Genomic DNA, 23,144 nt, shown 5'->3' on the forward strand with positions numbered 1-23,144 from the left:
GCCCAGTTGTGTAAATGAGAATCGGTTTACCTCTATCAACTGTTTCATACTGGATTTCTATTCCCTAAGCTTTGCCATGCGGATCTTGCACAGTAGTCAAAGCATAAAATAAAATGTGTGAATACAGGGGATGTAGAGAAACAATTCTCAATGCTTCACAGTTTAGGTGCTGGAAGCAATTTTTTTTTTTTTTTAAAGCTTTTAATACTGGTATATCTTCATGTGTGTAAGGGTAAAATCACATCTCTTCTCCATGAAATGCCTGTATGTTTTTTTGAGAAACCATATGTTTAGTGCTGATCAATTGAATTTATATCTTCTTTTTGTTTTTAAAGGGTTGATATAGTTAGTAGAGGAAGGTTTGTATTGCTTTCTTGAAGTATTGAATGCTGGGTAGTTTAAAAGACTCTCCTGCTGATGTACGTTACGTCATTGCAATACCATTTCTAAGTTTCTCAGAGAGCTTCTTTTTCTTCTCTTCTTCAAGATAATCTGCCTCCTTCAATACTGGAGATTCTTGCAGATGCTGTATATATTCGGCCTGATCAGGGGATGTAGGTGGACCACTACTCCCCCTACTCTTATACAAATAGTGCAGTGGGTTCTTAACGTGCAACAGGGGTGACTCTCCTTTACACAGGGCCTCCATTTAACGTCCTATCCAAGGGACGGAGTCTGTAGCCTGAATTCTTTCTGATTACAAGCACTAGCTTTTTACTCATTTTTTCTTATTTGTAATTTTTCTTTTCCCCTTTCTCTTTCTCTTTGATCTTCTACAGACGAGAGTACATCAGCTTCTGCTATACAACCGAGACCTGCTGAACCATCAACAAGAACTGGTGACGCACATACAGGACCTGGAGTCCAAGTTCCATGGCTCGATGGCCCACAGTCCTGGTAACCCCTTCACCATCCCACCCCCCTTGCCCTTAGGGGTGGACTACGGTCTCTCACCACACGGTCTGGTCCTGCCAGAGTTCCCGCTTATGGAAGACACACTCCTCTTAAACGGAGGCATGGACCATAGCCAGGCCGTCTACGAGAATGCCAACTTTGGGCGCGGCATGGGGGTCGGTATGGCACCCATGAACATCTCGACGGAGGCGATGCCCACCATGCAAGGGGCGCAGAGCCTCAGCAGCATGAGCGATAGCAACAATGAGCTCAATAACGACGGACAGGAGAACCAGCAGGAAGACTTCACGGTGTCCATCGATGAAGAAGGTGCTGTCATGAACCTCAAGAAGCTGAACATTTCAGAAGATAATGCGGCAGCAGAATGTCGCAGGGTGCAAACCTTGATACGTCGAGTTCGAGTATTCCATATGCAGGATACGTGGTGGATTCGAGACAGTGCGAATCAAACGGTAATGGCAATATACGTATCATCGTTCCCGCTCCTATGCAAGACGCAACGGCGAATCCTCTAGCCCTTGGGCACAACCAGACCGAGGTGAAAGCCAACAATAACCAACATAATTCAGCCAGGAAAATGTCCGCACCATCGCATCGGGGCTCACTCCCGGTTGAGATGAATGCCACGCCCCCGTCCTACGAGATGGCGGTAGAGCTCACATCTAATTCGGCCCCGCCCACCCCTCAACCTCAGCTGGACGATAGCCTCTCCAACGTCATCGAACCAATCGACAAGCCGTCCAAGCGCAAGTCGACATCATCGCGGGATTCAAGAGAGAGCTACCACCAAGCGCGGGGGAGCATCCATAGCGTGGAGGCGATGAAGGAGGCTAAGAGATCTGGTAGCATCGAAGAAGAAGAAGACATGTCTACCACCCCCGATTCCAGTCTCCAATCGCCCCAGTCCCCGACGTCCCCTCAGTCGGACCTAGCCATCCCAGACACCAAACTACACATTAGCTTCAGTGATGATGAGAACACAGAGAACTCAGAAGACTCTGGGGTTCCTAGACCACCAAGGGCTCTAGAATCAATGACCTTTGAAGAAATAGAATCCCTCTAGACATTCTCTGTCAGGTTTGTTGGTTGAGTGACATTCACGATTGAAACCTTTATGGTAGCGCCATGTGGTAGCTTGTGTGAAGAGGCTGATGATACTGTCAATCCTGTACTTAAAGACATCTGGGACCTGTTGCACAAAAAGTACCTTTGATGTTAACTTTGTCATCAATGGTAACTTCCATGGAAACCTTGATTTTGATTGGCTGTTGAGCCTTGTTACCATGGTAGTTGCCATTGGTGGCAAAGTTACCATCAATGGTACGTTTTATGCAACCGGGCCCTTGAGGGAGACAAGAAAAACAGTTGTCATATATGTAAGCATGTGGTCCTTATGCAAGGGTTACGTAAGAACAGGTGGCAATGAAAAATACTGTTCAAGGCAAATGTGGTCTTTATAGACAGGTGGTCTTTATAGACAGGTGGTCTTTATAGACAGGTGGTCTTTTGATACATGGACTCACTTTAGCATATTTGCCAGATTCTTTTAACAACCTCCACAAAGGCTTCTACAGGCTGCTACTGAAAACTTGCAATTGTGAATGATTCGCTGCAATAACTACCTATACATCCTTGTAAAAGAATGAACCATCTTGGAGAGTAAGATTTTATACCAGCTGAATCCGATCGGAACCATTCAAATCATGATCTGCCATTTGTGTGCATCTGAAATCAATGTACATCCATTCTGATGATCAGAACAAGAAATGTTCTCATAATATATTGAGATTATTCTCCTTTTGTATATGTGTATCATAGAATGTGTCATTGTGCATGATATGATGTATTATGCAATGCTTCTCTGTCTCTCTCTCTCTCTCTCTCTCTCTCTCCCCCAACCCCTCTTTACATCGATGATAACTTGTTACTAGAGAAGTTGGAGATTTGCGACCAAATAAAATAAATGTCTGTATATTTTGTATGAAAGATGAAATGATTTATATAGCTTAGAAGAGATGGTGTACAAAATAGCAGATGATGATGATGATGAATTGAGAGAACAACACTATGATGAGTTTTAGATTCTCCAAATCATTTTAGCAGGTTCATTTTGTCAATAGATAATTAGGATTTTGATATCTAGACATTTGGACCTAAAAGGCCAATTTAGTGGACTTTTTTTACTTCCAATTCATCATGCATGGTGTGAGTTTTATGATATGACAATAGAAATAGCACGAAAAGCAGATGGAAAAACATTATAAACGATTTTGGAATGTCATCACTTTCAAGCAATTTAGGCTATTTTTAACCTTTTAAAATCTTTTTTTCAACTTGCATTGATTGGATCTGTTTTTAATCAAGCTCTGTTGACAAACCTGTAAACTCGATAAAAAAAAACTCGTAAAAAGCTCTACATTGTACATGACATGAAACAATTGAATTGAATAATATTGGATATCAATTTTCGTATAAATGTCGCTATTTAAAACGAGTTTTGTTTTTATACCGAACAATACATAGGCTGAAATAATCACTTGGTTTTTAAAAACAGTGCGAGTAGTAATATCATGTCTTTTTAATTATCTTGAATAGATAGCATATTTTTGTATGCATGTGTAACATCATTGGGATACAGGCTTGAGGCGAGAAATAAAACCTGTAATTCGCACTAAAGGTCATTTTTGAATTATAGGTAATCATCAAATTGGCAACTAAAAATTTGCCATCAAAAGAAAGGAGCAAAAAAGGCCAGAATTTTACGCTGATGAATTTAGATGCAGATTTTATGACTTGACCTTTATAGAAAGACCTCCTAGCCATGTTAGATCATGTTTCACAGTGTATGGTTGCTGTAGAGAGGTTTAATTGTATGTTCTATGGTAACTTTGATGTTATTTTTTCTTTTTCTATTATCAGGATTGCATGGATATGTTCATATAGAGAGCTATATTGCACTTGTATTATATTGTACATAAGGAAATGCATCCTAATATTGTTTTAATAAACTTGATGTGAGGTATGGGCTTCATTATGTAAATTGATATCAGAGCCAGGACAGTTGTAAAATAAGAAAAACTTTATGTGTGCACTGCTTCCAGTAATGAAATTAGTAGAAAACATGTGAATATCATGAAAATGGCAGATTTATATGTTTAGCACTTTGTTTTCAGCCTCAAAAAAATGTCAGCTTTTATCTAATGTCTGCCAATGCCAGTGATGTGTTAGATCTATATATATATTTGTGATGAAAGAGTATTTTAATGATTTTTTTTTTCTTGAGGAAAAAATTGTAACAGGCGTATATGTACATGGTATTCAAATTATTTTTGCAGGCATATTATTATATTAGAAGATATTGAGGATATGAAACTGATTCAGAGAAGAATTTTTCTTGGGAATATATTCATATTTTTTGTTCAGCATTCCATTATGTTTCCATGTAATAAATGAAGATGATATACAGGGAAGGTAGAAAGAAACATTCCTTATCCTGTTACATTCATCATTATACAGGGGGTGTTTCACAAAGATCCTAAGTTGATCTTATCTCTAAGTTGGACTTAAAAATTATGGAAAGCATCTTTGAAAATATTTTGTAAAAGTTACTTTAAAAGGCATAAAATATTGATTCAAATCATTCGTTTTTTCTATTATCAAGGAGATTTCATGTTCTTGATGTGGAATTTATAAAAAGTCTAAAATACTTAAATTTTTGCTTTAGAATATATTGTATTTCAAGGCTACGAATGGCTCTCCATAATGTTTAAGTCCAACTTTGAGTTAAGTTGGACTTGGGATATTTGTGAAACACCCCCCAGATTTGTTCTAATGCATAAGATATGCTAGGATGTAGCAAATTTTTTTTACAGAATTCTATGATTCTTGGCAAAAGGGAGATTTCTGGACGTTGTAAATGTGATTTGTTACATTTCCTTTCACATTCCTGGGGAAATATTTGTGATATAAAGACTTTTATCAGGAGATAATACATGTGCAGAGAACCTACTGAAATAGATGACTGGTTTCAATAGCTGCTATTGAATTCCTTAGCACAGCAAGAAATTGACATATAATAGAATCACATGGTTTAATATGATGGAAAGTTAACTCACCTAGCTTATTGTCAAAGAATATCAATTCCAATAACAATGGAGGTTTTGTTAATGCTTTTAACCCACAAGTAATATTTTTTTTTGTAAACATATAGTTCTGTATACGGGTAATATGTTACAAATAAGTATATTTTTACACGGTCATTATTATTTGATATAAAGAGGCAGTGATAACATGACGTGCTACTACTGGACATTAATAATTAAATAAATGGTGTTAAATAACTCAGGCGATGTAATACACTACCTTTCAAATTGAAATTCAACTTTTTGCAAACGAGGATATTGAATTCAATAATGAGAATCGTTTAATTTCAAATTCAGATAAAATTTCTCAATAGTATTTACATTGATTTTTTTTAGCGCATTTGCTTAATTTGATCATATGGTTTGGATAACAGTGTGATGGGATAAGCCATTGATATTCAAGAGGCAAGTTGAATCTATGTATCTAAAGCAGGATTTTGTTTTCAATTCAATTCAATTCAATTCAATTCAATTCAATTCAATTCATTTCATTCATTCATTTCTCCTGTAGATAAGACAACATATGTTTACTTACAACTATGCAATGTACGCATTTTTCTGTTGTTTCTTGTACAAGAAAAATACTGGAAATTCAGAAACAAAGTCTTTGATGGAGCTTTGTATTCATATATTTTATCATTTCAATGTTTTATCAAGCAAAAAGTAACACATTTAAAAAAAAATTATCACACACAAAATTGTTTCGAAAATATATTAACAAACATATGTCTTCTGAGAGCCAGAAGGGCAATAACTTTGTGTGTATATCTACAGGCAGCAAGACTGCTTTTATTATACATACTTTTTGTAAAATAATCATGATTTACACTTAATTTGAAAATATTGTCACAGAAGATTTAGATTGCTCCGTCTGCTCCACCCAACGAAAAGTCAACACTAGTCGTGATACCAGGTGAATATCGAATGGTGTTGACGGCCAACCAGTGCTTGATTTCCCACAGAAAACAGTTGTTATGAAAGGCTAATACATGTATTTCTGCTTGTGCATAATAGTATCGACACTTTTAGGAATTGAGTGTGCTTTTAATTTATTCAACCAAGACCTCGTGTGCATTTATTTATATCAATCCTTTAGGGTAGTAAGGACTAACATTGAAGTCCTATTTTGTCCACCATTGTTGTTTTCTTACTTTTGACTGACAATGTACAATAAGCTTGATTCTCTACAATAGATCTGTTTACTAGTCTGTTTTAATTTTCAATGTTTTTTAATGTTTTTCTCCTTAACCCCTGGTTACCATCCATTTCATTAGTTATTGCTATGTCAGGGCATGCCTCTGACAAACCTTAAGTTGTCAAGAAAAACTTTTGCTGGGAAAGTATGCATGAAAGTAGTAAATGCATCTTTTACCCTGCAGAGACCAAGTCAATAGAATTATAACAAACTACATGTACTGGTATGTTTGTCATTATATTGTGTTACATCAAACACTGTATTAAATACTATGGTTTCAAATTGTAATAACTTTGATGCTATTCCTCTTGCAGGAATTTTTAACGGTTCTCCTCTCAACAAAACAATTTATCATTACTGTAGATTTCTATGTTTTTATTGAACTTTTACAATCAATTGTATTCCTGAGAAAAAAATTCATTGTCTGTACAGTATTCATGACGTTGCAATGCTTTTTATGACAACTAGAAGCGATTTTTTTTTTTTTATTTTTTTATTTTTTTTAATTTTTTTTTAAATAATTATTTTTAATTATTTTTTTATTTAATTTTGTTGTTGTTGATTATATGTTACTTAATTTTATTTGTCACTATAGTAATGATATTTTGCCAAAACTGCCATAGTAGGTCTCTGTAATCTATTGCCCATTTGACTGTGAAAGCACACTGTATTCTGAATGAATTTGTCACCATGTGTACATGTGAGCATGCCAGCTAAGCTGTATTTTGAAAATACGTATCTAGAAATTGAATAAAAACATTTGCCATTCTACTTAACTACCTGATTTTTTTTGGCTTTAAATTTTGTTTCCTGAACTCATTAAACATAGTTAAGAGAGCAGAGGAAAGAGACGAGCAAGATCGGGATCAGAGGAGAGGAAGAGAGTTGAGATGGGGGGGGGGGGGGGGAGAGAGAGAGAGAGAAAGACAGAGACAGAAAGAGAAAGAGAGAGGGAGCAAGGAGAAAGGGAGGGAGAGACAATGACATTCCGCCCTATCTCTATTTCCTTCTTTTCTAAGCGCAAAGGGACTTTCTTTGTGATATGCGCTATACAAATAACGTTCATTATTCTTATCATAATTCTCATTATTAATGAAGAGAGGGGGGGAGAGAGGAATAATGAGAGTGTGTATCGGAGAAGAGAGAGAGAGAGAGAGAGAGCGGGGGAGAGAGTGAGGGTGTGCAAGTGAGGAGAAGGGATAGAGAGGGGAGGGGGAGAGAATGAGCAAGGAGGATGGAAATGGAGAAATAAGCCGAGGAGAAAGGGGGAGTAACTTACAGGGAAGGAAAGAAAAGGAAAGAACCAGAAAGTGGGATGAGAGAAGGTGAAAGATAGATGGGAGAATGAAGAGAAGGGAATGGAAGAATATCCAAAAGATAGGGCAAGGGAAGTCTGTGTGCACAGCGCAAAGAAAACAGAGATATAGAATTAGAAAAACAAATAAGTTTGAGTAAAAATGGGGGAGGGGGACAAAAAGCATGTGAGACAAAATTGCAAAACATTTCAAAAGTATTGAACCGCGGCTCCCGCGGTCAGAAACTAAACATTAGCGTCAGTTACTATCTGGGCCCTCCTGGTGACAGCAGGCCCAGATAGCTCTTAACCCCAACTTGGCTGGGTGACTAAAAGCGACAAAATGTCAGGCATTAAGCATGTTTAGATCAGCGGTAGAGCATTTGCCTCGTGTACCCGAGGTCCTAGGTTCGATATCAACGCTCTTTTTCATTCGTATCCATTTTACAAAATTGCAAAACCTTTCAAAAGTATTGAACCTCGACTCCCGCGGTCAGGAACTAAGCATTAGTGTCAGTTACTATCTGGGCCCTCCTGGTGACAGCAGGCCCAGATCCTTAACCCCAACTTGTCTGGGTGACTAAAAGCGACAGGCATTAAGCCAGGCGCGGATCCAGGATTTCTTGGGGGGGGGGGGCCAAATTTGAAATTATGCGAGCAAAATATTGGTACGCATACCGGCAGTGGCGAAATGATTTTTTTTTTTTTTTTTTTTTTTTTTTTTTTTTTTGGGGGGGGGGGGGGGGTAAACAAAAACAAAAATCCGCATCACCCCATTCGTACATGCAGGCCCCGCTGAACGGTTCTTTAAGTAGGTGGGGGTGGGATGGGGTGGTATTTACGATCAGGGATGAACATCTAGGTGCCCGCCTTAGTGCCCTAGGTGAAATCCTGGGGGCAGAGCCCCCGGAAGCTCAAGGGGTTTTATGCATTTATTCACGGTCAGATGAACAAATTTTGACACCTCATTATTTTGTGAGAAAGGCAGGTTACTATTCTTTCTTTCTTTCTTTAGGAATTTGCCATTTCCCAACAAACGCATAAAAAAGTATAATTTACTAAAGATTGAGGAAAAATTCCGGAACATTATGTCATTTCAGCAACATTTGTAAATCACCGGTATCGAATTAGAGATAAACCACGTTTGAATTATATTTGGGGGCATCTGTCCCCCCCCAAGCCCCCTCCACCATCAGTACGCCAGTGATCCCCACCCCCCCCCCCCGCCCCCACCCCGATCTACACCTTGTTGGCGAGAAAACTGATCTCCCTACCTTTCTTCTTTCTCTTTTTTTTCTTTCCCTTTCTCTCCTATTATCTTTTCCTTCCCTTCCCTCTCTCTGTTTTAAGTTCGATGGGGGAGGCAAGGGCCTTTCGCCCCCCCCCCCTCCGACCCACACGTTTTTGGCGGGATTAATCGCAACTGTTCCCCCTTCTTTTCACCCTTTTCTTTTCTTCTTCCTGTTTTGTTCCCTTTTTAGCTTTCCTCTTTCCCATCCCCCCCCCTTTTTTGGGGCGGGGTTGGGGGGGGGGGGAGGCAAGGGCGACTTGTTAGCGGGAAAATTACAAATGATATCCCCCTTCTTTTCTTTTCTTCTTCCTCTTTTTTCCTTCCCTTTATCTCCTCTTTTCCTTTTTTCTTTCCCCTTCCTTCCTTCTCTCTTATATTTGACGGGGGGGGGGTAGGTAACAGCTGGGAGGCAAGGCCCTTTCGGTCCCCCCCCCCCGATCTCCTTCTTTTCCCCCCTTTTCTTTTTTTTCTTCCTCTTCTTTCTTTTCCTTTCTCTCTCTACTTTTTTTTGCGGGGAGGGGGGGGGGGGGGCAGGGCCCGCTGCCCCTGGATCCGCGCCTGCATTAAGCATGTTTAGATCAGCGGTAGAGCATTTGCCTCGTGTACCCGAGGTCCAAGGTTCGATTATAAACTTGAAGGAATCGAACCTCGGTTATATTGTAGGGTAATTGAGGGCAGCATTAATTGCCTCAACTCATGGGATATGTTAAGCTGGTGAAATTGTGACAGCCAGGGGCGTACGCAGGGGGGGTGTTTTGGGGGTTCAAACCCCCCCCCCCCTTTGGTATTTTAATGTATGTAAACCCCCCTAAAAAAACCTAAACCCCCCCCCCCCCCCTTTGGCTTTTTTTTTTTTTTTTTTTTTATTAAAAAAAAAAAAAAAAAAAATTATACCCACGGCTAACCTAAATAAGGTGACCTTACTCCCCCCCCATACGTAAAAAAATGTCAAATTTTGAAATTTTGAGACCAAAAAAAAAAAAAAAAAAAGTGTCCGCTTACCCCCCCCCCCCACTGAGCGACTTTTCGGCCGGCGCGATTTTCAAATTTTCGGGAGCAAAATATTTTTAAAACCCCCCCCCCCCCCTTGAAAAAATCCTGCGTACGCCCCTGGTGACAGCTGTTTAAAAAAAAAAGTATAATCATTAAAGTAATTATTATTCTTTCTTCTTCGTCTTCTTCTTTTTTCGCCCTTAATCCACTTTTTCCTTTGATGGTTCATTTGTTTGTCTGAATGTTATTGCCCCATAGTCATAGAGAGAGAAACTCATATTTCTACAGGCATTTTAATCGTTGCGCTACATTATAATACATGTCCATACATAAAACGTGACGAAACGAGCTGCCATAATATTTTGTTTGTAGCGACAGCACGTACTGGCTAATTGAACAGAATCAAACAAATCTGCTGCTACTCTGCGTGAATTGAAAACATTTCGAAGCATGCAGCTGGGGTGGCAATTCTGAAAGCCATTATCTTCCATCACATTTCCTTCCCTATTTCCTCAAACTTGTTGCTAATTTTCTCTGACTCCGTCTCGTTTTCGGTTTTTTATAATCAGTTCCTGCATTGCTGGCATATCTATACGCGAGTCTGCCTTTTCATGGAACCCATTTGCATGTGAAATTAAGCTCGAGATATTTCTGATGTATATTCAATGATAAAAAGTACACCAGAGAGTACTCCAGCCCCCTTCCTTCCTACCCCACCTTCCCCCCCCCCCCCCCCCCCCCTTGCCACGTTATCCCTATATAGTTATGATTTACATTAAAGACATATCTGACATTTGACAATGTGCAGCAGCAAATGGAATTAAAAAAAATTGAGTGATATAAAATCCAGTTTGGGATTATCACCGAATAAACAAATATATAAGACAGGGAAATCAATGAAAGACATATACATGTATGATACATGTGCGCGGTCTCCTGCACTTTTTTCAACAGAATAGTTCGGAAAATACTTTTTATATTTATGATAATATGTTATGGAAATATTAAGTTTCGTTATTATATGTACATATATTATGTAAAAAAACATTTTGACATGAAGAAATTATTGTTTGTATAGGCCTATGTTTTATTATACCCTAAATGTATATGTTCTTTGTTATTCAGTTATATTATATTTGGAAAAATGCAGAAATAAAATGAAATAAAGATGAATAACATAAATTGCAGCATGTGTGAAGGAAACTTTCAGTCACAATAATGCCCTATCAAAAAGACAGATAATCAAATGCTTTTTTTATTTATCCTTGGACATTCAAATTGCAATGGATATCTGCCTTTTTACCTCTTACCTTCAGTAAAGCAGATGTTTGGAGTCATAATAATGTGTTATGCAAGCGGTTTTTATTCTCTCTTTCCCTTACCTACATTCCTTTTTTCTTTTCTTGCTCAGCTTCCCTTTTTCCTTTGCTCATCTTACTCTGCTATCTCCTCTTACTTTTGTCAGAATGTATTCAACTGTTTGTTAATCTAGTTGATGTTTTTGTTTGGTACACATGTATGTATTCTTATGTCATTCATTGTTATCTCCTGCCAGTGGAGGCCAATTTATTTTTATTTTTTAACGTGGTCAATAAAATATGAATATGAATCTGAATCTGAATCCATGTACTTTTATTTGCCCTTAATGTAGTTTTAACTATATGGGATATAATTGTATACGATGTGTGTTTGATGATGATTATTTTTTTTAAAAAATGAGTTTTTATCAGTGCGACCATGGTTTTTCAAGGATGTTTCACTTTCTATAATTCTTATTCTCTTTCCCTAAATCCATATAATAATAATATTGGATTCTTATATAGCGCACGTATCGACCTTGCAAGGTCCTCAAGGCGCTCCAACATTACCCGGCTATGCTAGGCTGCCGATTTCGACGCTCACAGCATTTTAAGGAATTCCTTCGTACCGGTTCCCATTTAACACCTGGGTGGAGAGTGGCAAATGTAGATCAATGTCTTGCCAAAGGACATTAGTGCCGCGGCGGGACTCGAACCGCGGACCTTGTGATCGACAGTCCGGCGACGTATCCACTCATCCACGACACTTCTTCTCTATCCCTTTCCTCTTCTGTCATATCTATTTAAACCTCTTGTCAATCAAAAAAAAAAAATGTAGGTCACATACAAGTTCATGCGGAGGAGAAGGGGGCGTATGATTACCAGCAAGTCGAGAGGGGGGGGGGGGGGCTGTTTGGAAAGAAACTTCAAAAAAACTGGGTTAGTGGGTTGTGAATGGAGTGCCATGATGTCATAATGAGTGATGAAAGCTTCTTCCTGCTTGAGGTGGGTTTTTAGGTCAGGTTAACAAAACAAAAAGACAAATTAAGGGGGGGAGAAGTGAAAGAATAGGCCTACCTGTTAATGTCATGTTTAGTGTGGCATGAAGTGAAGAGAGAGAGAGAGAGAGAGAAGAGAGAGAGAGAGAGAGAGAGAGAGAGAGAATCTGGTGACTTTTAAAACTTTACTTATTAACGGTATGCTTATTTGTTCATTTTCAAATTGCATTCAAGGTGTAATATATTTGTATTAACCGCTTAATATACAGTTATTCATTGGCAAGAATGTCATTTTCGAAGGTAAAGGGAGCAAATGAACATTTTGAAAATACAGATTCCTAGTTTCTCTCTCTTTCCCTCTCTCTTTCTCTTCTCTATCTATCTCTGTCTCTCCTTATCTCCCTCCTTTAATACCCCTCTTTCTCCTCTCTCTCTCTCCCTCTCTCTCCCTCCTCCCTCCCTCCCTCTTTCTTTCTTTCACTTCCTGTTTTCTCTCTTATGTTTATATATCCCTCTCTACACGCAGTCCAACAAAATATCCGAAAATCACAACAATCTACATTCAAGCTGCTTTCATGCAACCCCTCATTATTAAAGATGAATGACAAAGATGTACATTTTCCTTTTCAAGGTATTATATACCTAGCTTACCGAGTTATTTAATATCCATAAATAGACAGGAAATATAGACACGCAGGAAGCCGTGTGCTAATCCAACAACCAACGCAAAATTCTAAATATATTTTCCTCTTTGCTGGTGGGGATCTATTATTGCTGGAAAGCAGTTGGCTGCGTTGATTGAAGTTTTGTTTTCTTGACAAGAAAGAAAAATTGACATTTCTCTCCTTCTCAGCTTCCAGATCGGAAGTGATTACATGAAACTGAGTAGTATTGTCTGGAGAAAATAAACTTTAGTGCCATTGGCGGTGGTGGTAGGGGGGGGGGGGGTGCTGAATTAGTTCTACCTTGTGATGTGTGTGAAAGGTTGGAAATTAAGAGAGAGCGAGAGGGATAGATGGAAGGAATATGAGTATGTATGTGTGTGCGTGGGTGTGTGTGTGTGTGTGTGGGAGGGGGACAGGGAGGAGCAGGACTTTGTTCCTACCAGTAAAAAAACTCCAGATTTGTTCAAGTTTTTTTTTATAGAGTGAATAACATGTACAATTACTTTGTTGCTCAGTTATATATAATATACTGCAAATGAGTTATTGTCTAATTAAGTTTAAGTATAAGCAATTATTGAAACATTTTATTTATTTTGTTCAATTGTACATGTCGTTCTTGTGTGGTTTACATTTTGAGGAATAAAACAAAAGTAAAAAAAAATATAAAAAAGTATGCGATGTATGTTAATGTGTGTAAGGTGTAGGCTATATGTATTTGGGGGAGGGGGTAGGGGGTGTACGAGACAATCTAGAAGGGGGAGAGGAACGATACGTCTCTCGTCTCATTTTATTCCTTTTCTTTGATTTTAATTTCTTTAAGGACTTTGGTTCTAATTTGGTATATATTGTGTTGATGAGGTTATAATTTATATTAAATCTTATGTAATACAATTTTGCACTTTTTTGTATCTTAATTTTGATTTAATGTATTCGATTTTGTTTGTTAAAAGAAGAAAAAAAAGTAAAATTACATTCCAAATCAGCAAAAATTACAAAATCTACCCCCCCCCCCCAAAAAAAAAAAAAAAAAAAAAAAACAGCCACTGTAGAATGGACAGCTCTCTTCACAAGCAAAGTAGGTGCGTGTGTGTGTATTTTAGAAAAAAAATCTGAATTGATACTTGTCTCTATAACTTATATTCCTAGTTTTTTTATTTCTTAATGAAAGATATAAATCATATGTACAATGCACTCTTTTCGAGGCTCCTGTAAATTTGAAGATCTTCGGAAGTTCGGAGACTATTCCTTCAGAAACTAGTGCTAAGCCAGTCACAGAGAATTTTTGATTTTAACTGAAGCCTCTCAGTGCATGGTATATATGATTTTTATTCAAATAGAGGTGTTGTGGCGTAGTGGATAGGTCGTCGGACTGTGGATCACAGGGTCCGAGGTTCGAGTACCACAGCGGCACTAATGTCCTTTGGCAAGACATTAATCTACACTTCCCACTCTCTACCCAGGTGTTAAATGGGTACCGGTACGAAGGAATAACTTAAATGCTGTGAGCGTCGAAATCGGCAGCCTAGCATAGCCGGGTAATGTTGGAGCGCCTTGAGGACAATGCAAGGTCGAAACGTGCACTATATAATCGAATATTTTTAATATATTATTATTATTATTTGGTAACCTCCATATTTGATCAGCATAGTGTATTGGAATATGAGCTGTGGTTGGAGTGTTTGACGAGGTCAATGTTCAGCCTTGGTGTATTGATTGGATTCATCATATTCAGCCTTGGCAACGAATTGAATTATTTGAAAAGGATGCAATTCATAGTTGTACACAATATGTATCTGTTTAATAGAATATTCTCTCATTCCCGCTCTCACTTGCATAAAGAAATTATGAATATAATTGTTTGCCTTGATTAAGACAAATTAAACATTTTATCAGTATTAAACAGGGAGAAAGACACGAGGAGGAAATTAATCGAAACGAACATTTAAGATACCTACTAAATGTTCAGTCGTGATGGATACGAATGTAGGTATGTTAAAATCTGAAATAATTCCTTATGGAGCGATGATAAATCAATTCTTTGACGTTGATTGATTCGTTCAATTTTAAATTAACTTGTCTGAACGAACAGATGGTATCATGGTTATGGCAGGCTACGATATTCTATAAAACTAGAAGCTATCTAGACAGTACTTCAACAGAAAGCTGGATAGAGACAATTCGTCACATCAAGCTACGAGAATTTCGAGAAAGCATATCATCATTTCACCGAATTCTACTCGGACCCTGCATCGAAATCAGGTAGGCCCAACAGCTATTATAATGTTATGCCTGTTGCACATGAGACGTCTTTCTGACTGCGTCAGTTTGTAATTGTATTGATAATGATATCGATTATTTAGTAGCGCTAAAACAAAAAGTACCTTATCGCTTACAGATATTTGAAAAAGTGAACGGCAATCAGGTTTTAGACCAGGGCATTCAACTCTAACATACTTGACTGAAATAGTCGAAGGTATACTTGACAATATGGACAAAGGTCTGGTCACTGGAGCCATTTTTCTTGACCTGAAAAAGGCGTTCGACGTTATACCACATCCATTGATTATTAAGAAAATGTTATTGTATGGTATTGGGGGAGTTGAACTTGAGTGGTTCGAATCATATCTATCTAATAGGCAACAATGTGTATTCTTGCAAGGGACGAAGAGTAATTTTCTAACTGTGAAATCAGGAATTCCACAAGGAACAATACTGGGGCCATTAATTTTCTGCCTCTATGTGAATGATATTTGTAACCTGCAACTCCATTCTAAGACAAAGATTTCCTTATATGCAGATGACACGGCAGTATTTTATCATGGAAAGGATTATAAAGTTTGTGAATACAATCTCCAAAAAGATTTTTCCCGTATCTTGAAATGGCTAAAATACAATGGACTGTTTTTATTAAAATACAAATAAAACAAAAAACAATACTTTTTGGTTCCAAAAGAAAAATTCAAAATAATAATATTTGTATTCGTTACAGTGACAATGTACTCGACTCAGTCGAAAGTATGAAATATCTAGGTGTAACACTTGACAAAAGTTTAACATGGTCGTTACATGTGAAAGAAGTTATTAAGAAAGTATCGGGTACGATTGCCTGCATTAGACGTATACGCAATTATATTTCCCGTAAGAATCTGATTACATTATACTATTCTCTTATCCTACCGCATTTAAACTACTGTAATTCAGTATGAGGAAATACTTCGAAACAAAATCTAACAAAGTTGCAAAAATTACAAAATAGATATGCACGATTAGTTCTTCGTGCCGAATATTTTACACCCAAAAATGTTTTAATGAGTAAATTGAAATAGCGGTCATTACAGGAAAGAATTAAATATCAGAAATGCATCTTGATTTTTAAAATCATAAACGACCTATCACCACCATATCTAAATCCATGTATAAGTAAAAGACCGGTATTATATTCTACTTGTTATGCTTTAAACAGTCCATTATTCATTCCAAAATGTAAAACAAATTTTAAAACGAAAACCTTAGCGGTTTCAGGAGCTAAAATATACAATAAATTACCCTATCATATTAAAAATTGTAAGTCGCTGCAAAGTTTTAAAAAGAATGTCAAAACCTTTCAGTTTCCCTTGTAAACATATTTCCACATTAATTTGACCTTTATTTATTACATTTCATTCATCTAGTTTTCTCAATTTGATAATTGTATTTTTTTCCCTTATAATTGTTAATGCGTGTTTTTCGTTACCTATGTTTAATTATTGTATATACCATGTATATTTTACCTTTGTATGCATGTTTTGAATTCATGTTATTATTGTACATGTTTTTATGTGATGCAGGGCTCTCTGGGAGAGCAGGTTCAGAAATGAACTTGAATGAGAACACCCTGTTAAAATAAAACTATAATAAATAATGAATAAATAAATACAAAGTAACAGTATGTGAAGAGAAACTTGCTTGGGTATGAGCCATTATCATTATTGCGTGTTTTTGAGGTAAAATATACCTAAAGTCGGTTAAACATTGGTATTAAGTCTTACCCAACAAACATAATTATATGGTCTTTTTTAACCTCCTATGTGTAACATTGTGCCCAACACTTTTAAAGGGGAAGTGAGGTTGTAGTTAGTATGAGTAATGTTACGAGATGGTATGTCAAGTACTGTTGTCAGATCATCCATTAAATTCACTTTCTTGATATTTTCCGTGCCATGATAGCAATTTAAAGACAATACATTCTCCTACGTCTATTCTGTGAAAATGAAACTATGCGTTGAATTTTTATCATCGTATTCTCAAGGAGGGTGGGGTAAAGCTGTTAAGTGTATGTAATGACAACAGTGCATGCAGAATTGGGCCGTGAACATCGTCTTTCAACAGGGCATCAAAAACATTATCAGTTGTTTGGTTTCAGAAAGCGAAGAATGTGATTGAATGTAGACATTTTGGACCCTTCCGCCTTGCATTCATCATAGAAAACCGCAATAAAATATTCCACTATTTTCTGGCAGTCAATCGTCTCGAAACCCGTCATTATTTTATCGCGCAATTCGTTCCTTCAGTTTCCGTTATAACATTATATTGTCCGATTTCGGCGTTCTCTTCATTCTTGATGAGTGGTAAAAGGAAAGTTTCAGTACGTCACTATTCGATGCTGATATTCTTAATTGTGTTGCAATTTCACCGTTACGTAGCTTTGACCAAATGATCAAAATGTATTCCATGTTGATTCTATTTTCCTTAGACTTTGAAAATGGCGTCTAAAACCATGATTGCTCTCTACTTTCTGATTGCCTTGGCCGTGGCAGCAAGTGTTTTAGTCGAGGAAGATGCGATCGACAATTCCGATGCCTTGAATGTCGAGGAGACAGGCAAAGGCAAAGGCAAAGGCAGAGGCAAAGGCAGAAATAGGGAAGCTGAACCAATAGTTAGTAAGTGATTCATTTTTAAAATTGTCAACCAACTAAACGAATATAATTACAAAACAATCAACCTAAATAAATTCCAATAGCCGCATAGGCTTGTGCGGTAACCTATTGAAATGTGCTAACATGACAAAACAAATTCTCTATGCCTCTTCCATGAGGATTTTTATTGGGTTCACTATATTTACATTTATACATATTTACAAACATATACAAAACACAAACAATATTTATCAAAGGTAGACAATGGAATGAAATATTTGCTGGAAATTACAACATATCAATTATTTTATTCACTCCTTTGACATTGAATTGTTTCATTCCTGAATGTTTCAGATAAGACTTAGATGATGAAATGAATTCAACGATCAGCCTTTTGTTATTATGTTGCAAATTGTTTAATCTGTTTATTAAATAATAATTGTACGCGGTAAACTGTCCAAAATTTATCCAAAAATGTATCAATTCAAACTTCGTTTTTTTAAATTTTATACCCAATTAACAACATTTCCATGTTTATTACGATTTAACACTTTTAGAAAGATACTTGTTATCACTTCTTATCCCTACAAATGATATTTCCTGATAAATTTAGTTACCAACCAAGTTTTGTTTGATTTGATTTGATTTATTGATTCATTACTGTTTCAATAATTTTTTTGTCTATTATATTTGTATTGCAGCATGTAGAAACAACGGTCGAACTTGTGCCTGCCAGGGAGGGGAAGTACTAACTTGTCAACGTAAGTCAAGCATGAACAATATCTCCAAATCTAAAGAAATAGAATGCTCTTTTCTATGAATGATAATAATCCACCTCTCAATTTTCGTTTCGACAAGTCTATTAGATAGTCATGAAAATGAGAAAGGTTAATGAAGACAAACTTGAAAAGTCGGCAAAATATATTTCTTTCGCTGTCATCTTTACCACCACCGTTACCACCCTCAACATGATCCATGCCATTTTTATTCTTTTATCTCTCTTTTCGTTGTTTAATTCTCTTTATTTTTTTTCCTTTCTCCTCTTATTTTTTTCCATTTTTTTTTTTTTTTTTTTTTTTTGGGGGGGGGGGGGGGGGGGCAACACGCCTGGCAAGAGGGACCCCATATTATGCACACTGCAAAATTGCGTGGCCCCCGCCCCTTTCCCGGTAAAAAACACCTTTTTATAATACTATCCCCCTTTCTTTCTTTTTCCTTCTCATTATTCTCCTTTTCCCCCTTTTTCTCTTCTCCGTAATTCCCCCTTTCTTCCTTTCCCCCGCTTTTTTCTCCACTTCCCTTTTCTCTCCTCCCTTTTTTCTTCTTCTTTCTCTCTTCCTTTTTCTTTCTTTTTTCCCTCTTTTTTTTCTTCCCCCTTTTTCTCCTTTTCTCCCTTTTTCTTTTCCCCCTTCCCCATTTCCCCCTTTTTTACGGAGGGGGGGGGGGGCACGTGCCCCTGTGCCCCCCTGAATTCGCCACTGGTATAGTTGTTTAGATGTACAGTTTCCTGCGTTCTGATTGACCTGCTGGATAGACATATAGTTGTATTACTTGTATAGTTGTACGGATAATGGCATGCTTGGCCTGCCATGTACCCCGCCATATTTACCTCGACTAGCTCTTAACACGACCTTTACCCTAGGGAAACCTTTCTCCTCTACTACTCACAGAGTGCACGTATACACCTTTTCATTATCCCGCTACCAGAATAACACTATATGCTGCTTCTGAAATGTAATCGGTCCGTGCATATTGTAAGGGAACAGCAAAAACACATTAGTTAAATATATATATATATATATATATATATATATATATATTTAATCAATTTTTAAACTTCCCCTTTTCTTTTATTATTTTAACAGCGGACAAAAAGTAGCACTGAGAAGTTCGGGAAGCAGGCTAGCTGGATACTCTCCATGTGGTCAGACGACTTCTCTGTTTGTTGAGACTTTTGTGAAATAAATGCAACAACAAAAAAACATTGATGATCAGTCATCAGTGACCTTAACCCTAACCCCAACGAATTTATAACCCTGCCTTAAAAATAAAAATTGAAATACGTATATATATATATATATATATATACATATAAATACAATTCGAATCTCGGTTCAAAGTAAAGTAATAATTTGCCTACATGTAGCCAAATGTTTACAGCAGGTTAGCCAATTCACTGGAAAATTTGATTCTTTGATATAATGCATTGAAGAGTACGATCTTGTACGTATGCTTCAACGGAGAGGAAACGTGCAAAGGAAACCATCGAGGTGTATACATTAATATAAATCAATGACCTAATTAAACATTATGTTCCGATTTATTGTCAAATGTATTATCAGCTGCTTTATTCTCTGAAACATTGTGCACAAAACGGTCTCATTAAACGGAATGACGTAATAATTCCTTCTTGTGTTATTTACTTGTGTTCATGTCGTGAGAGGGGTAATTATGAAAAATAGAAGGGAAAGAGAGAAAGAGAGAAAGAGATAGATGGAGGGGAGAGATAGACAGGGAGCAGGCATATCAGAGGGTTCTAGGAGAATTACCCCCTGGGCAATCACCCCTCAGAAAATTACCCCCCGAGAACAACTACCCCCCAGAAAATCACCCCCCCCCCGAAGACAACTACCACCGAGGGCAATTACCCCCCCCCCCATATCAGAGAGGTAAAGAGAGGGAGGGAGGGAGAGAGAGAGAGAGAGAGAGAGAGAGAAAGGGGAAGAGGGATAGACAAGGATCAGGCATATTTATAGAGAGATAAAGATAGAGATTGTAGGAAACTTGTATAGAGGATACGAGAGAAAGACAGAGAGAGAGAGAGAGGGAATGAGAGAATATGTTAACTGAGCATTATCGTGAACAACTATGAATTGCATCCTTGTCAACTTGATTCAATTCGCTGCCAATATTCGTATATATTCAATATATGATAAACCACATAGTTCACCAATGCTGTTAACCGCATCTAGTAGCAACACCATAGCTCATATGCCAATACACCATATTGATCAAATATGGAAATGAAATTTGAGCAAAAATCGAATATACCATGCACTGAGAGGCTTCAGTTAAAATAAAAAATTCTACGTGACTGGCTTAGTTTCAGAAGGACCAGTTGCCAAAGATCTTTAAATTTACAGGTGCCTCCGAAAAAGTGCATGGTACATTTTTTTTTTTTTATTTATTATAGTTTTATTTTAACAGGGTGGTCTCATTCAAGTTCATTTCTGAGCCTGCTCTCCCAGAGAGCCCTGTATTCACATAAAAAACATGTACAATAATAACATGAATTCAAAACATACATACAAAGGTAAAATATACATGGTATATACAATATACATGGTACATTTGATATATATCCTTCATCAAGAAGTGAAAAACTAAGAATGTAAGCTAGAAATAAATAAATCAGAAATCAAGTATCAATTCAGACTTTTGTCCAAAATACACAAACACAATCACTGTGCTTTCGAAAAGAGCTGTCCATTTCACAGTGGCGGGGGATTTTTTTAAAAAAATTGGGGGGGGGGGGGGGATTGATGTTGTTACTGTTGTTGTTGTTTATTTGGAATGTTATTTTTTTATTCTTTTTCTCTCAACAAACAAAATTGAATACATTAGTTGCACAATTAAGATACAAAATAGTGCAAAATTATATTACATTAGACTAAATTAAATCGTACTTATAACCTCATAAATACAATATATACCAAATTAGAACTCAAGTCGTAAAATAAATCAAAATAAAAAAAAAAGGAATAAAATGAGACGAGAGACGTATCGTTCCTCTCCCCCTTCTAGATTGTCTCATACACTCCCCACTACCCCCCTAATACATATACACATCCACACACACACACACACACACACACGCAACCATAACCCATACAAGTATAAAGCCAATTCCTTCCTCTCATTGCCATACATGTATCGTGCCATTCAAGTCATTACAATTTGTAGTGTATTTTGAAAAATTTAAGGAAAACAAAAAAATCAGCATATATAAAACAAAAATATATTAAAATATGACAAAGTGAACAGAATAAAGTTGTAAAATAGTTTATTTCATTTATATAAATCTACATAAATGTACATATACATGTTAATGACAATGCAAGGTCCACTTAAATCTAAGTACATGTACATGTACATTAAACCTCTCAGGAACACCTTTACCTCTTGGCTTTTATTTTTATTTTTTATTAATCTTGAATGCAAGGGCATCAAATGAATATATTTGAAAGGGTTGGGGGTTGTCAGAACAAATCTGCTGACAAGTTAGGTGAATAAAAAAGAAGAAATGTCATAAATTCTAAGATAAATGTATGCCAACAATCTATACAACTGAAATTCAAAATTTGCAGACAGAAAAAGGAGGGTGTCACAACTTCAAATGATATCCCATAAATATGTAAATGCATATTTGTTTGGACAAATCTATTTTTCCGGCTAAATTCATAAGGCATCTTAAAAAACAGAAGTAACATTGAAGTGAGAAAGAAGCGATCACAGAATGCGGTGTAAATTCCATCACACTTCACCAGGGTCTAGGTGACTTTACTTGATTCAAGGGGTAAGTTTGAGATGAGCTTCTAATAACCTAGCCAACTGTCTCATGCATATTCTCTGTCATATCTATCCTAGCTCCTTGCCAACTTTTAAAGCTCACACATGAGGCAATTCTTCCAGAACTGGGATTAATGATGTCCTGATGTTTGTTGAAGTTTGAGTTTTCTTGCAACCTTACCAGAAGGTGGCATGCATCTTCGGACAGCTTCTGATTACCTAGGAAACTGTCCCAAGCATCTTCTCTGACACATGTATGTTCTATTGTGAGTCGCCCTGCGTGGTTGACATGGTTTTTGAGCTCTCTGAGCTCTGTTAAGTTTCTTCCATTTAAGTATATTGTTCTTTATTATTGATTGTACCAAATAATTGTGTGATATACATGGATACTTGTAGCCAAATTTGCAATTATATCTTGCTTGTATTGATGAGATATTGCTAGATATATTCTTATGCATGGTTTGATTTAAGCTACAGTTAATGTGTAAGCCATTTTGTACATGTATGTTGTATGTATAGCTATGTGCAACATTGTCAACATTCATGGTCGCTCAACTTGAACGGACAGCTTATCTACCTATTGACTGCCTGCAATGCTGAATGGGAGCACAATGGAGCCATTGAAACTCTGCCTTTTCACTCTCACTGTGTTAGCTTTTCAAGTATCAACTGCGAGTCTACCCTGTACTGTTGAATGCAATATAGGATACCATGCAGCTAAGAAGATTCACTGTAAGTACTTGAAGTTTCGAATATCCTATTACCACAATTCATCTGCAACATTTCAGTTAAAGTTACTTCAGTCTGGCGATGTTAGTCCTAATCCTGGACCATCCAGCGAATACATCAGCACCAGAGGCCATAGTGCTCCCACACAATATGGGAATCC

General features: G+C 37.1%; 1 protein-coding gene across 1 annotated transcript in view; it reads left to right on the top strand.

The window, feature by feature from the left end:
* Positions 1 to 2,334, top strand: part of LOC105443366 (carboxyl-terminal PDZ ligand of neuronal nitric oxide synthase protein-like) — a 38,748-nt gene extending 36,414 nt beyond the window's left edge. The window contains exon 6 of the mRNA XM_030997375.1: positions 780 to 2,334. Within this exon, the coding sequence (XP_030853235.1) occupies positions 780 to 1,430 (651 nt within the window). The 3' untranslated portion in view covers positions 1,431 to 2,334. The remainder of the gene's footprint in view (positions 1 to 779) is intronic.
* Positions 2,335 to 23,144: the final 20,810 nt, after the last annotated feature.

This window comes from Strongylocentrotus purpuratus, unplaced genomic scaffold (genome assembly GCF_000002235.5).
Source record: "Strongylocentrotus purpuratus isolate Spur 01 unplaced genomic scaffold, Spur_5.0 spur5_scaffold_4, whole genome shotgun sequence".
Classification (NCBI taxonomy): domain Eukaryota; kingdom Metazoa; phylum Echinodermata; class Echinoidea; order Camarodonta; family Strongylocentrotidae; genus Strongylocentrotus; species Strongylocentrotus purpuratus.